The following is a 16504-nucleotide window of genomic DNA, read 5'->3' as shown; positions in this document are numbered from 1 at the left end:
CAGAAAACTATAGACAGACATATTAGCAGACAGATATCACAAGATACATACATATGTATCTTGTGATATCTACATACATATGTATCTTGTGATATCTGTCTGCTAATATGTCTGTCTATAGTTTTCTGGTTAGATATTATGTCGCTATTTCATTATACCTGATGATGATTGCTTGTGTTGCAATCGAAACGTCGTATTCTATTATTTAATTTAATTTATTATTTTATCTTTAGACGTGACTTAACCGAAAGAACCAAATAATAATTCCTGCAGTCACGAAAGTTCTAAATTTAAGATTTTGTGTATGAACTTTGTGAGAAATAGATACGTTCCATGCACCATGGAATGTGAGCACAACTTTCTTAATGTATGTATGTTGAACTTATTTTGCGCCCTTACGTAGCCAACTGTGCTAATACAGCAACACAAGCCACGTTATAAAACAAATATATTTATTGGCATGCCTCTTCGCGGGCAGATTTCAAAAATAAGCAACATTTATTACGTTTTTTTATTTAATATTTGCTTTAAATGTGCAGGAAAGTGATGAGGACATTTCTCTGAGTTAACGAAGGCACATGGTGGTGGCCATATATTTTTTGGTTTGGAGAAAACCTAAATTTTTTTAAAAATACCTCAGTGAACAAAAAGTCTAGATCTTCAAAAGGCAGGACTGGTTCAGATATTACTCTGCTGATGTTATCCGTGGCTGAAAATTGAACTCGGATCACCACATTCATAGTGCAGTGTGCTAACTACTGCACCACTCCTTCATGTAACTCCCTGTAAACACCTCAACAATAATCCATAATCAAAGTTTGCTTGGGTTAGATCGTCTACGTATAAATGTATCATGGGACCTTTTTACCAGTATGAAAAATAAGTTTTACCCTTTCTGGTAATAAAACAGGTGTTAATATGTTCAAACACCAAATAGAACCCTTTTGCAAGGAATCGTGTCTGCATTAACCACACACGGTACTTGTGGTGAACATGCAAACAAACACGTGGCTCTGATCATATATGCATTGCCCTTGAAACTGATTTGCCCACACCAGAGAGACAGCCTCCTTTATGGCATAGTCTTACCAGTGTCAAGGCCAGAGAATGCCAAAAGGCGAACAGCACAAAGACAATGCACCTATCTCAGAGCATTTCAACATATTTTATTTCCATAAAGGGTAAAACCTATTTTTTTAAATTAAATTTGTCCTTAAACCAGTCACCACCCGACACAGCCAATTAGTAAGGTTTGTCACGTAAACATAACGTGCCAATTAGTTACTACTTCAGCACAACATTTACAATTCGAGTATGACGTTTCGCCGGTGATTACAACCAGCCTCATCAGGCGATTAGCCAGAATTGTGGCCTACGTGTTAAACTGATCTCAACTATGAATTTCCCCTAATTCACAAATTAAAACTCTCTACATCAAGAGAGAAACCTCAAATTGCATCAATACTGCAAGTAATCATTAAGAGCCTGTTCTCATTAAAATCGAGAGTACAACAGTCAAATGTTCTTATAATTAAGGTTGCTTATTTTAAAGCATGTCATGTGACTGGTGGGTCAATCACGTGACTGATATGTGAAGCTGTACATGGGTTGACACAACACACTTTCTCTGATGCAAATTACATATCTGTCCAAGATTATTTTTTAAATATCGCAAACACAACATCTGCCAACTAATGCACACATTTTACAGCCACATGATATATATAAAATTGAAATGCTATATATATGCCAGGCGGTTTTCCACGAGTAATGGCACCTGATTGTACTCAGTCGAAGGTGAACAATATTCACGCGCAGCCCTCCTTGTCTAAAAAAAAACATTCACTTTGAATGCTAATGTTTGTATCAACTGATTTACAATATTTGAATAAATACTTTATGGAAACGATGTTTACACCTAATGCATGAATAATAATTTTAGTAAATTTTGCAAAAAAAGTGTCAGATACACAACATGTTGAAATCCATTGTAATTACTTTTTAAATTAAAATTGCCCAAGGTAATTATCAGCTGGTGCACATAAAACATAAATATGCCCCCACTGTTGAAGATTACACATTCAACATGTTTAAAATAGACATTGATTTTATTTGATTTTAATGTTATGGTGGTAGAATATGTCAGTAGATGTGTAATTTGCAGGCAAGGTCTTCAGTTTAAATATGAACGCATGTTAAACAATTCTCGTTATGATATTTAAATACCTTGTTCGTTTTTCAGAAGCACATGCTCAGGAAACCCGATGGCAGCTCAATAGAGTGCGTGTATTCTCATGTTGATCTGTCTTCATTTTGACCGTGGTAAAGATCATCAAGATCAGACATTTCATTTGTGAGGTATCGGTACATGGTTACGCAAGGTCGAGAATTGGTAATCATGGCATAGCACCAAGTACAAAATTACCTTCAATTATCAACTATTTCACGAGGTCTTTAACGTCTGTTATCGAGCGGGTGGTACACTCTGGACATGACCCACAGCATTACTCAAACCATCAGCATGTACAAGACTCTTTGGCACTTGTGACGGGTACTGTAAGATCCGTCCAGTGCTCACCAAGCCGCCATTGGCTTCTGGTTACCGAACGAATACATTATAAGGTCGCACTCATTACATATAGAAGTGATTGCCACAATGAACCAAAATACCTTGCTGATCTCATCAAAGGAGCATAAACCATCACGTGAAGTCCGGTTATCCTTGCAGCGACTTGGCTGCCCATCGAACAAAGACGGTCACCGCATTGCGCACTTTCAGATGCGCTTCTGCGGTCCGTCTGGAACGTTCTCCCTTCCGATATTAGGAAGCCACTGGAGCTGTGCACTTTAAAATCTAGGTTAAAAAATATTTCTTATAAACTACTTTTTGTCTTTAAAGAAATTCAGCGTACGTACATACGTACAACAGTGCTGTGCACACGAGCCCAGAAGCCAAGCACGCTGCCAATGAGGCTTCCAGCATCAGCAGCAGCGTTCAGTTAGACGCGGTGCCCTGTCAGCCACCACCCCACGACCATTGCGCAAGGGCCATCGAAAGTCACACAAAAAACTATTTAACTATTGTGCTGCATTTCTGAAATATATATCGTATTAACTTTCTACAAATTCATTTTAAAAAGTGCTTTCTATGTCAGAAATTACTGTGCAATTAAAATTCATGAGGTAAAATAACCTCCCATCACGTGACACGAGGGAATGGACGCTCCATCTGGTCACGTCGATTAGGTTTCTCTGACCCAACGCAAGAGGCACACGGTAATGCTGCGTGAAGTGTGTGTTCACCATGCCAACTCTGATATGTTTATATCTGCACATTTTAGCTGAATGTGCTCGGCTAATTACAGTGACGCTCGATAATAATTTTTTTTTGTGCAGCGCCGAGAACACAAACTCACCGCAGGTGAGAACACGGTCTGATCCTCGCGGTCAATTCTGGTGGCCACCCAGATTTCCACCCAAGATCTCAGTGCTGGCTCACGACTGACGAGACTCTTCACTCCCTGAGCCACCAACACAACATCTAGAAAAGTGCTCTGTGTAACATCTATTTGTTGTCCATTAACATACTTGACAACGAACCCAGCTCATTGCTCCACTATGTCCAACCCATTTTTTTCGAGCGACACGTTTCCCCATTAATGCCCCGCCGATTGAGACAAAGCTGAGCCAGCCCAGTGCCCCGATACCTGAGCTTTACAAGCAGCCACTAAGAGAGTGAACTTGACTTGTGCCGGCTTCGCCTCCTTGTGCCAAAGCCACGCAATCAAAGTGTCCATTAATACAGTGTATTCCTACGGCCCTAAAGTGTAAAATAATTTGTAAAACGAGGTAAAAATCTGAATATTGTTATCCTCCTAGGCTGTGGAGGTTCTTATGGCAACATATGCCGTAAATGTAATGTTTCATGGCCGAAACTATAAATAGTAAATATTGATGATGACTGTTTCCCTTTTGATCATTTATAGCATAACACTGCACTGGCAGTGAAGCTGTCACTATGCCTGTGATAAGAGAGGCACGGCATTCTCAAATAATTGTAAAAGTAAAACAATCAAATTATTGCCTACATCTCGGTCAAGGTCAAAAAGTCATAGCAGAAAATGGCATTGATGCGATGAAACGTCGTCAGTGCCTACTTCCTTTATAAATACAGTTTTAAACATAGGAGTCTCTTCCCTTTGGATATGCTCTCCAAAATTATATACATCTCAAATCAAGAGGCGTACATTCACGCGTATGGCTCAAACTGTAAGACGACTAGATTTAAATTGCTGGTTCGTTGATCGAACCACAACATATTGCTATATGTCACATGTTAATCAATTGCAGTATTCTCATAAAAAAATCCTCAACATTGTACCATCCCAATTGTCGCTATCAGCACAAAGGTCCCAGAATAAGCAATGTTCCACTGTGGATCCCTCCTGTGATCAGAAGTTCCACACGTCAACCCCGTATGATGCGCGACACGCAGGAAGGCACCTTTGGCTCCTTTGCCTGACAATCTCCGACAGTCTGTGCTACCACAATGAACACCATCTTTGTTGCTGACAGATGACCCCCCCCCCCCTCCGTAGCTTTCGGGCTTTAATGACTACAGTGTGCAATTGGTCATTAAGGGCTTGTGTTTCTTCGTGCAGTGCGTGGAGCGTGGGGTGGAGAGCATCGCAAGGATGATGTCAACTTCCCCGCGGGTGGGGTGTTAGTAACACCACAGCACGTGGCCATCAAGGGCATCGACGAGTATACCAAGGAGCCAATTAAAATAGGATTCAGGAATGTGTACATTTGCACAATCCACTTCACCATCCCACATGGTCCTAAGAACACATGGGGGGTGCTACTTAATTGTCCTCGTTTGCAGGGCGAGCGGTTCTGTCCGTTTCGTTCATCTGCAGTGCTTTTCGCAAACACGCTGCGTTTATACTTCTAATAAACTCCACAGAGGGCCGCGCGCTCGCGGCAGCGCTCGGTTGTTAGCTTCGCAGATTTCACCGCGTCATGCTGGAATTTCGCAGACGGGACGGGAAGCGGAGCATCGGTGGTGGGAAGCGGAGCATCGGTGGGCCGCTCGGTGGGCCGCTCGGGTGTTGCGTGCGACGGCCCCGACGAGCCAAAACAATCCGTACGGGGGGTGGCGGGCTCGGGGCGGGCGGGAGGGGCTCGCCGCTGAGTCGGCTAGTCGGCGCTGCTGTACATGGGGTTCTCCCACGACTGCTTGGCGAGCATCATCCCCCGCTTGAGTTGCTCGAACGTCACGAACATCACGATGTTCCAGGAGCCGAGGCGCAGGAACGAGGGGATGAAGCTGCGGGGAGGGCAGAGCGAGCACGACTCCGGTTAGCATACGGTTGGCTGCATACCGTGCGAAAGAAGTTCAAAGTACATACGTACACATTATGCAGCTTCAGCCTGGGCTACAGTCCTGTCATGGCAGAACGGGCCACTAATGATCCCAAAGTTGCGCATTCAAAGGTCTTTCAGAGATTGTCTCAACTAAAGATATCTTTGGGGTCAATAAAAATATGCGTGCCACGGTGGCGAGATGTTAACTACCTCGCCTGGTATACAGGAGGTTGTGGACTCGATCCCGACCCTGGCAACTGCATGTTTGGAGTTTTCATGTTCTCTTTCTCTCCCTGTGGTCACGTGGATTTTTATCCGGGTCCTCTGGTTTTTCTCTACACATTTAGAATCAACATCACGCGTTTAGAGTATTTGGCTGCTATACATTTCCACGTGATAAGCCACTAAATTGAGCTATCAGTTGTGGCCAGGTCACTTCTGAAAAAAGCTACATAGCTCAGGGGGGCTTACCTGGTAAATTAAAAATGGTGTAGTCTCAGTTTAGTTTTAGTTTGGTGCCACTTTGTGGTTGTATTATTGATTCATGGGCCTTCACTACCGAAATGTGCAATTTTTTCCACGGGTGTTGAGCCACTAGTGAAGATGAGCATCGCTCAACACTCGTAGGCACCTGGAGACAGACACTTTGGTTCACACTAATGAGACCAACTTTATGAACCTGCGAGAGCCAGCTGAAATTGCTTTTAGAAGTGATCCATTAAAAATGTTTTAGGTTCAGACAAAATCCGTTTTAATCGTGGGTAATTTCAAATGTGGAATTTTACTCACGGTCTTTAATGCTCAGCTGTTAGCACAAAATCCGTCTCGCCTAATCCGATGCCGAAATCGTTGGGCAGCACTGGTCAATGAAACATTAACGATGCCAACTGGATTAGTGACTTCTAGTTGAAGGTGAATTGACCACTTGCTTCTAACAAAGTTATCGATTACTTATACAGTACGTGTACTGAATTAATAGCGTCATTCTGACGCTATTAATATCGTTCAATATAAAAAAAATCAGCTGCATGACTCGACACTGCTCACCCCCCCCCCAACCCTGAAGGCGCTCACAGGTGCATTCCATGAATATTTGTTTTTCTGATCAGCCGTAACACTGGCGTTTACCACAATGTCAGGCACGCTACTGAAAGATGCATTTACACCACGCCTGACTAAACTGACTGGATATTATATTTGCATGTACAGAGCAATTAATCAAACACACGTCGTCACACTTTTATCAAATATAGTGCGCACACATCGGTGTGGCACTGGGACAGAACACCATGAAGATAAAGGTGCCGCCCTAAAATCGCTCGCTCACGTTACTGCTGGCTCTAGAGAGCCCGTCTAAAGGGTGTTTTGGCCTACTCTTCCACGCTGGCCAGACATCTTCGAAGAGGTGGGAGTACATACAATTTGCCCTACCACACGTGAGCTGCCAATCGACTAACTGGTGCACCAATTAACACTGCTGGGTGGACAGAGGCATTGTGGGGAATTCAATAAGCCTGCACCATTTTTTCAACTGCCATGCGTGGAGACTGAGCCGACTACATCTGGATTGCATCCTGTGTTTCGTACACGTGTTATAGTATCTGATTGGGCAGAGCTGTCGCCAAAGAGCGTGACTCGCAATGAGAAATATAGTTTTTAACACGTAAGATTTCACAGCCAATATCCATAATAAAGGTGTTTTTGGGTTAGATTGCGTAAATATAAATGCGTTGTTAAACCCACCACCACCCGACACAGCCAATCAGTAAGGTTTGTCACGTAAACAAAACGTGCCAATTTGGTATTACTTCAGCGCACCGGTGTGTTGAGAGTAAACCCACAACATTTACAATTCAAGTGCGACGTTCCGCTGGTGATTACAGCAACCAGCCTCATCAGGCGACAACCAGAGTTGTGAAGAAGTCCTCCTGTTTCGTTCTTAAATATGCGAGTTGAAGTACTGGTCATGAGTGGATTGAGCCGAGCATCTATAGGTGTTGAGAATGTAAGAACCAATTTTTAAACGTCAACAGTGGCCATCCTGTGCAGTGATTGGCCTCAGTCATGGGAAGGAGGAATTTACAGCCACTGTCTCAGGGCTGGCTAAGGAGTTTAGCACGGCCACATTGCTTGCTTGCGCATGAAGACACAGAGACTTTCGCTATGTACCCCAAAAAATCACCTACCCTAATTATAAGGTCACATTCCCCTAAATCATCACCTACCCTTAGTAGAATGCCATGTACCCCTACATAAAAACCCACCCTAATTATAATGTCATGTAGCCCTCCATAATCACCTACCCTTAGTAGAATACCATGTACCCCTACATAATCACCTACCCTTAGTAGAATGTCATGTAGCCCGACATAATCACCTACTCTTAGTAGAATGCCATGTACCCCTACATAATCACCTACCCTTAGTCGAATGTCATGTACCCCTACATAATCACCTACCCTTTGTAGAAGGCCGTGGGCCCCTCCATGGAGATGAGGCACAGCGCGCAGTTCATGGCGCTGCGGTACTGCCCGGGCTTGGAGTTCATGTAGCGCGTCTTCACCACGTCCACGGGCGACGCCACCACGGTGGCGCAGAAGCCAGCGCCGAACGCCGCGACGAGGTGGCACGGCAGGTTGTCTGCAAGGCACAAGTTTTGGCATTCCGATTTTGAGGGGGGGGGGAGGGTTGATTTTAACTGCTTGGAGAATTTCCAAGTAAAGCACCCTCAGACGGCAGCTAAAACCTCGATTCGGTGATATCGAGAGAGAGAGAGAAAAATTGACCTAAAGGCACACTTGTTTTGGTCAAAATATGTTTGATTTTAAGAGTGGCATCGTACGAAGACTCGTGATGTTTTCGCAAGCGATGTACACGAATCTCGTAAAAGTGGCTGATAGAAAAGTTACATTTTAAAAGTACGACATTAATGCAGCTTCAAACACATTTTTTGAAATATAGGATGTATGTTACTGCTATTTCACATCAATATTCAGCAACACGTTTTGGCACGCGACTTGCTATTCATAATACACAAGTATATCCTGTGGTTATGATCTAAATTGGTTATTTTATTTGGGTGGGACGGCAACACTTGTCTCTTCGTACAGTAAACCCTAAAATCTGGCTCGTCGGGTTCCCATACCCATTGGCTCGAGGGTACTGCATAAATCAATTCACGAAGCTCTCAGTGATTTGAATCAACTGGGACCGGACCTAATTTAAAACAAACGTTACATTTTTGATTATCCATCATAGACTTCGAAATTGAAAACTAATCTCTTTAGGGCAGCTCTTTTGTCCTTCCCACGCACCGCCGATTAGCACGGCTGGATACGTACGGTGCGAAAGAAGCTCGACATGGATGCAAACGAGCTAGAGTATGTTTAATTAATGAATTCGCCAAATAAGCTCGCGACATTTTTTGCACATATACCATCCAAGTATTATAGAGAGCAATGTATATTACATATTGATCGTTCGTGGCCCTTGGTCAATCCAATGCTGGATGAAGGCTCCCCTCAATCTGTGTCGGGCATAGACCACACCTCACCATCTTATTTCTCATATCACAAACCGCCCACGTGAATATATCCCCGCGGGCGGGCGTTACCCCACGTGTTACCTACCCGTCAGCAGATTGTGCTTGAGGAGGGTCTCCTTGATGATGTCGTACGTCACCAGCTCGCCGCAGTTCACGATGGCGTTCCGCGTGATGTTCGGCAGGGTGCCTGTCACAGCAGTCACAAGTACATTAGGGGCCGTCCATAAATGACGTCACACGATTTTGGACGATTTTTGATCCCCCCCCTTTCGTCACACGGCGTCACAAAAAGTCAGACCCCCCCTCAAATATGACGTCACAAAGCTCTACCCCCCCCCCAAAAAAAAACATGCTTCAAATCGCGTATTTAATGTGGCGCTGCACTTTAATGTTGTAGGAGAAAACATTTATTAAGTAGAACGTGTTGTCTAGATTTATTTAAAGTTGCGCATTTTGATGTGACGTCACATTTCTCAACCCCCCCCCATCGTCACACATCATCACAAATGTCTGACCCCCCCCCCCCCCCAGGTGCGTGACGTCATTTATGGACGGCCCCTTAGCGGGAGTTCGTCGCTGTGCACAGGGCCATGGCTTGCGTCAACTGACCACCTCATCCCTCAATTCCCCACCTCGTTCCTGCCTACAAGGCTACATCCAGGTTAATTGATTTCCCTGAATTTTTTATTTGTAAGTTTTAATAGTATAACCTTTTAATAGTCAAGGCTTTATTTCTGTGCGCACACAGGGACCATTTAATTCCCACACAATTAGGAAATGCTGTGGGTGCATTATCTTATCCGGGATTTATATGAAGCTTTTGTAAAAGCGCTTTACAAGAATTATAAATGGTCCATTAGTTATAGGCTGATGGGGAAATTGGATTTGAGTGTTGGAGAGGGGAAGGGAAGGCAAGGAAGGGTGATGATAGGGAAAGGGAGGAGCGAGGTTAGGATGGTGAACTGAGAGCGTGATTAAGGTTTTAAGGACGGGGACGGGAAGTAGTAGGGGAACATCTTATCCGTGTCATCTGCTTAAAACATTGTTTTAAGAACCTCGTGACATTGCTTGCATGAGTAGACTGTTGGGTATCGATGTCATCCACATATTTAGAACTTTGACCAACGACATCCCGCTAATTACTCAAGCAGAAACATTAGTTTTTTTCCGAGAGTGAACTGAAACAAAAATCTTTCCTCATTTTGTTTGACATGAGAATAGTGTAGTTTCCTTCACATCGACAATTCAGTGCACAAACTTCACAATGAGAAGGTCGGTATTGTTATTTGACTTGACACGAGTGAGTGTTGGCGGCACAAGGGCCCCGGGAATGACGAGCCCCCACTGGTCACCACTGGTTGCTTCTGAAAAAGCAGCTACTAGCTCAGTGGGCTTTACCTGGTAAGATAAAAAAAATTGTATATTATTTTTAAGCAAATTATTTCGCTTTCACATACTTTACACCCCTATGTGTTTTTCTACTGTTTGTTGTAACGTTCTGACCGCCCCTACTACCTCACCTGGTATACAAGAGGCTGTGGATTCAATCCCTACCCTGACTCCTGTATATTTGTAGTTTGCATGTTCTCCCCGTGGTCGTGTGGATTTTTCTCTGTATTCTCAGATTTTTCCCTCCACATTTACAAACATTCGTTTAGAGTATTTGGCTGCTACAAATTTTCACGTGATTAGCCACTTTCGTTGAGCTATCATTTGTGGCCAGATCACTTCTGAAAAAGAGCTACATAGCTCAGTGGGCCTTACCTGGTAAAAAATAAATAGTTTAGTTTTTTTATTGGACATCTGTGAAAAAGAGCTTTATAGCTCATAGGATTCTTCCAGTGTAAATACATTCTCATTGTGAGCTGGGCCCCACGTGACAACAGCACCCTGCAACAGCAGCAGCAGCAGCCACGCACGCACCTTTCCACAGGCCCCGGACGCCTTCCTCTCGGCCGATGGTGCGGTAGGCGGTGAAGGCGCTCGTGTAGCGGCGCGGCATGCCGAGCTCGCTCCGCTGGGCCTGGAAGCGAACCTTGACCACGTCCGTGGGCTGCGCGATGGCTACGGCCAAGGCGCCTGTTGTGCAACCGGCCAGGATCTTGGTCATCATGCCCGCCTCTGCAGCACACGGGGACAGCCTTCGTTACGACTCGAGATCAAGGTCAAGAGGTCATTGCAGCCAGTCTCAATGATGCCATTGTGCCTCGCCTTCATTCTGCCATATCCTGTAATGACAAGTGACTGGTAAATTGGCTGAGTGATGGAGCAATATTCCCAGGCACCGCAAACTCCGAGATTGACTGGAGAGGAGAATAAATGGGTGCGCCACAGGCTCGAGAAGAGGTAGGTCAAATGTGGTGTACGAGGGCTTGAAGATGACCGGGAAACAAAGACGGCCAGGTATGGTGCTCGCCACAACTCCCTCTTCGTGCGCCATGCTGACCTTAATAGGCACTCGCTAATGGTGCCTGCCCCAAGTGGCGCTGCGCTACGAACCTGGCAACCCGGATTCGATTCCCGCTAACGCCCAACACCAGTGACGATTAGCTGAACCGGTCCTGGGCCTCCCCTAGGTCAACTCAGCCTCAAATGAGTACCTGGTACAGTATGTAAACATTGGCACTAGGGATACAAAGGCGGCCGGGCGTGGTGCTGGCCACCCACCCCCTCGTGTGCCATAAGTGCTTGCTAACAGAACTTGCCCCAACAGTCTGTTAAGGCTACACGGAGGATCTTTGTCTTTGTGAGTGTGTGCGCTGTGCCCGCTCACGTTCTCCCCCCCTGGTGTAGAAGTCCTTGACGGTGTCGTAGAGGCCGATGCGGATGGACGCGAAGCACATCTGGCGCTGCAGGCCAGCCACCAGCCCATTGTAGAGGCTGCGGGGGCCCTCCGTGCGCACCATGGAGGCGATGGTGCCCACCAGGCCCCTCTGCCGCACGACTCCCGGCGCCAACGCACTGCCACAGGGCGTCTCCCCCTGGATCTATCGGGGTGCGGGGGGGTAACGACACACGGGCGGTCTTTTGCACGTCACTTAATTTCGCACCGTGTGTAGCCAACCACACTCATCGGAGGTGCGGGTGAAGGACAAGAAATTAAACACACACAAAAGCAGTGATAGAGAAATTATTTTCAATCTAGATGATGATTTGAAAGTGGACAGCTCCGGTCGCTTCCGAATATCGGAAGAAAGAGCATTCCAGACGGGCTGCAGAAGCGCATCTGAAAGCTCGCGGTACAGTGCATGTGCGCCAAAGCCACTCCTGAGCTCTGCGCAGTACCTAGCCAGGCATGGTGCTGCACGCCACAGATTCGGAACTTTTTGGAAGCAGGGGTTGGTGGATCACGCCCCTATTTGCGTGAAACTCTCAAACCGACTAGGCTGTGCAGTGGCGAGGATATGGCAGCACATGGAAATGAGCAGTTAAGCGGTCTGTGCGGACCATTCAGCATAGTTTCCTCATTGTGTGGCGGGTTGTCTCCGGGCATTCCGGTTTTCTCCCACATTTGCAAAACATTCATTAAAGGAATTGGCCAACTGTCGCAGTATGGGACTCTCCTGAAATTGAGTCCTGAAAACCCGGCGAGGCTTAACTGGGCAAATAAATCATATCGTTACAATTATTGGTTTATTATATATAATGTATGTCTTGCTCTCAAACAAATATAACGTTTCATGCCACAACTGCTCTCCACTCTTTCCTAGATTCCATCAGATCTTGAAACTCAATCGAAAAATCACACTTGTTTATGGGAAAGCCCCATTGAGATCCCAAGGTTCACTATGAACAGCATCGCACAATTTCACACAACGTGGCCTTGACAATCCGATTCTCACCCTGGAGTGCCAATGACCTAGCCTCCTCCATTCTGCACCCAACACAACCTCCTCGTTCTTATTCAGCCAACAGAACTTTACAGCCACTCTTCCGCTCCAACTTGCAAGTTGTTTACCCTATTCTGCGCAAGAAATAACTCCACATCCTTTTGTAGTTTTCTTACACTCAAACGACTGCAGCTCGGTAAGATTTCACTCACTTCTAACGTAGACTCTTTCTTCCTGCCTCAAAAACTTCCTGGAACAATATTGTTGGCCGTACCCAGTTTATTACACTTCACCACTGAAGCAAAACACCTCTTACCTTCCTGCTCACATACAACATTGTGCGTGCATCGTTGTATTACTCCTGCCACGTCTGACATGTGAATCACACGAGATGGTAAACATCGGACGAGCTGTAAATAGCTCGTCAAGACGATGCTGTTTTCAGTGCCAAGCCAAACCAGGAAATCAACTCATCGATGAAACGAAAACAATATTAAAATGTTATTATTATTTTTATTAAATTTGCATCACATTGGTGGAGAACCCGTTGGTCTGCAACAGAAAATTAAAACTCACATTCCTGTAGTCAGAGCACTGAAATTAATATTATTTTAAGTACTGTAAAAAATGCCAGGATAATATGTACTGTATTGTGATGTTTTTTTTTATATTCTCTAGAATGTAAAGAATATTCTGGCGAAAGAATTACATAAATAGGAGCACAAAATTAAAAAAGAGCTTTTTTGTTTTCGCCAAACTTATTCAGCCGTTTCAATGTAACTCAGTGTTTAAATGTTGACTAAAAGCTTTCGTGACTGCAGGAATTCCTATACTTTGGGTCTTTCGGTAAAGTCACGTAGATAGGTTCAAAGAAAAAACTACGACGTTCCTGATGACGAACGCTGGTGTTGCGATGGAAACGTAGTTTTTTGTTATTTTCTGTAATTTTCTTTGAACCTATCTACGTGACCCAAAGAATATGAACTCAATGTTTATTTGCCACATGGAAAATCTTGTTTAGCCAGTTACCCAACTACTTTCGGTGGCAATAGCCCGCAGTAGCCACTACCAACAGAGTTACCGTGGGGGTGGAGAGAAGCCCAGCAAGCAGCCAGCCAGGAAACTCGAGGCATAGATTATTTTAATAGTACATGTAGTATGATTATTCGAGAAACTGTTTGCCACAAAAGCTCCAAATGATTAAAAACTACCAAAAAAAGGTATTGATGTTGGTCCATCTCTCACACTGGACATTTAACAACACTTGTGGAACAACAGCTGCACTTTGTGGGAAGAGTTAATATTTGAGTTGCGGAGTGCATGTGACGCAAGTGTAAACGAGGCTCGAGAGGGAAGCTCCACGCCCATGTGTGCAGAAAGCATGTGAGACGCACAACGACTTTGTGTACGGAAACTGCTTTATTTGCGTTAAACGGGCTCCCACATTCTCTCGCCAATGGCATCTGGTGATCCAGCAGTGTTTGTTTCACAAACCGGACAGCTGATGAGACCCGGATGGCCGATACCGGTCCAGAGTTTGGTCGCCTAGACGGGTGCTGCTCGATAATGTTGGCCTGGAAAGCCATTGGGCGATTGAACTAATAGCCGATTTATTATTGACTAGCTTTACTACCCGGCTTTGCCCGGGGGACTTGGATTCACCATGCCCGGCCGCCTTTGTCTCCCCAGTGAGGCTGAGTCGACCTCGGGGAGGCCCAGGACCGGTTAAAATAATCGTCACCGGTGGTGGCCGTGAGCGGGAATCGAACTCGGGTCGCCGGGCTCGTAGCGCAGCGCGCTAACCATTACACTACAATGAGTTACGCTTCCACATGCGCGGGTCACGTGACAGATTTGACGTCACAGCTCAATTGCCGTGCTAAAAATAAATGCATTATTGAGCTCCCCCACCCCCAAAAAAGTGTTTTTTTATTACATGGTGTACAGTCTGGAAAGTACCCACATGGCAAATTTCAAGTTTGTTGCATGTTGGGAAGTACGCTAAACATTTTGACCACACACACACAATCACAACTTTGCCTTTTATATATATGGAGATGTGTCGAGACAGAACGGAGTTCTGATTTATTCACTGTGTTTTCGCGTAAATGGAGAACACGTTCACGTCCCAGATGTAGCCCTTACCTGGAGGCGAACTTTGGCTGTGTCCAGAGGGAAGGTGATCATGTCCGCCACGCACGCTGCCGTGCCAGCACTCAGGAACTTGACACCCAGGGTGGGTTGCACATCGGTCGGCTTGAATCCAACCATCTTGAGACTGGCAGAGTGATCGGCGAAGATTCCAAGAACAGCGAAGCTCCCAAGGACACTCGTTCCTGAGGACGATGGCAAAACATCAATGGTCAAGACTCCACAGAGCGTACAACATTAACACGAGGGCCATGTTCATCTTATTGCCTGGATTATAAAACTCACTTCCTTCCCTTGTATTTTAAAGTAAACATTTGGGGTGCGTCTTATACTTGGGCAGGTGTGTGTTTTGCACGTGACCACACAAGTTTGGTTTCCGGAGCACCTTATGATCTGGAGAATACGGTGCATCAGCTAGCCAGGTGATGCTGTGGAGCGCCGGGCGGCTACAGGATGCGAGTTCAAATTCTGGTCGGAGGTCGACTCAGAAAATCAAATCGTTCGGGTCAATAGCTTCGTATTTAGAACAAGCAATCTTGATGTTTTTTTCACCAAGTGGTACTCATTTTACTGCCCATGGAGGAAACTGAGTCAACCCTTGGCCAGTAATTTTTTTTATTAAATGGTCAGTGTCCCCGCCGCTTAAATGCGCGACATGCTGGTGCCCAACGCCACCGGTGGCTCCGAGCAAGCGCCGAAGTTTCCTCATTGCGAGCGCTCCTCTCTCCGGAGCGCCGCCACGATTGGCTTCCCACAAAGTAGTCGTGAATGTATCGACGCAACTGAGGATTTGTACGTAAGCAATTCCAATTGTGAGTGGACGACTCGATACAAAGTCATCATGTGGGAGAGGTGTGCTCACCTCCCATATTCAGCATTGATTGCTAAATGGGGATTCCACATTTGTATGGAGGGGGAATAGTGACTACGTCGGAGCAGATTTGTAGTAACTGGACAAACATTGCACCTATAAGCACAACTCATGTTTCACTCTGTTTCAAATCGCCAAGAGTACGTGGGAGATAATTATCAACAAGAACACATTCTTACGTGGTATTAAACACACGACTGTGCCTGTTGCTACTCAGCGAACTTTTAACGATTGTAATGAGAACCGTACGTGACTGCTTCCAACTTCAATTACACACTGAGTGATCAGTTATCCAGCACATCAAGGAAGAGTGGTCCTGCACCGAGAATGCGTAAACGCAGCCGCTGACGGGAGGGGAATGAGGATGTTTTTCTCTAAAGCACTCTCAGCCTGTACTCACATCCCCATTCCACCACCCATCCCGTGATGTTTGATGTTAATAAAAGTCTAATAAAATTTATGTTTCAAAAAGCCACTTGTCGTGACAAAAAAAAAACGCACGTGTCACCAAAATGAAAGAAATGTACGTGATTGTGCAAAATTATCATTGTATTATCTGGATATGGGAAAGTCACACACATACCATCACGTGCATACACAGGGACACACACACTCGGACATATGGTCACAAGGCAAAAGACAAAAATTCCACATGTAGCCTTTATTAGACTGCTGGGGCAAGTGTTGTCTGCGAGCACCTATTAAGGCCCGCAAGGCGAAGAGGTGGGTGGCCAGTTCAGA

At 45.2% G+C, this 16504-nt stretch overlaps 1 protein-coding gene across 1 annotated transcript; it reads right to left on the bottom strand.

The window, feature by feature from the left end:
• Positions 1 to 541: 541 nt before the first annotated feature.
• Positions 542 to 15136, bottom strand: LOC144936100 (dicarboxylate carrier UCP2-like). The gene is made up of 6 exons (XM_078862947.1): positions 14887 to 15136; positions 11685 to 11898; positions 10835 to 11032; positions 8997 to 9098; positions 7827 to 8007; positions 542 to 5329 (listed from the first exon to the last, which is right to left on the bottom strand). The coding sequence occupies exons 1-6, from the start codon at positions 15010 to 15012 to the stop codon at positions 5200 to 5202; spliced, it is 951 nt and encodes a 316-aa protein (XP_078719073.1). The 5' UTR covers positions 15013 to 15136; the 3' UTR covers positions 542 to 5199.
• Positions 15137 to 16504: the final 1368 nt, after the last annotated feature.

Source organism: Lampetra fluviatilis, chromosome 15 (assembly GCF_964198595.1).
Source record: "Lampetra fluviatilis chromosome 15, kcLamFluv1.1, whole genome shotgun sequence".
Lineage (NCBI taxonomy): Eukaryota > Metazoa > Chordata > Hyperoartia > Petromyzontiformes > Petromyzontidae > Lampetra > Lampetra fluviatilis.
This window is presented reverse-complemented; position numbering and strand designations above follow the sequence as displayed.

Bases quoted from the DNA above. Each gene is read 5' to 3' on its own strand.
- LOC144936100 (XM_078862947.1), bottom strand. From the start codon at position 15,012: ATGGTTGGATTCAAGCCGACCGATGTGCAACCCACCCTGGGTGTCAAG. The intron at 11,899-14,886 runs GTAAGGGCTACA...GCACCCCGATAG, and splicing joins CAGCCAAAGTTCGCCTCCAG to ATCCAGGGGGAGACGCCCTG. The intron at 8,008-8,996 runs GTAGGTAACACG...TGTGCCTTGCAG, and splicing joins CAAGCACAATCTGCTGACGG to ACAACCTGCCGTGCCACCTC.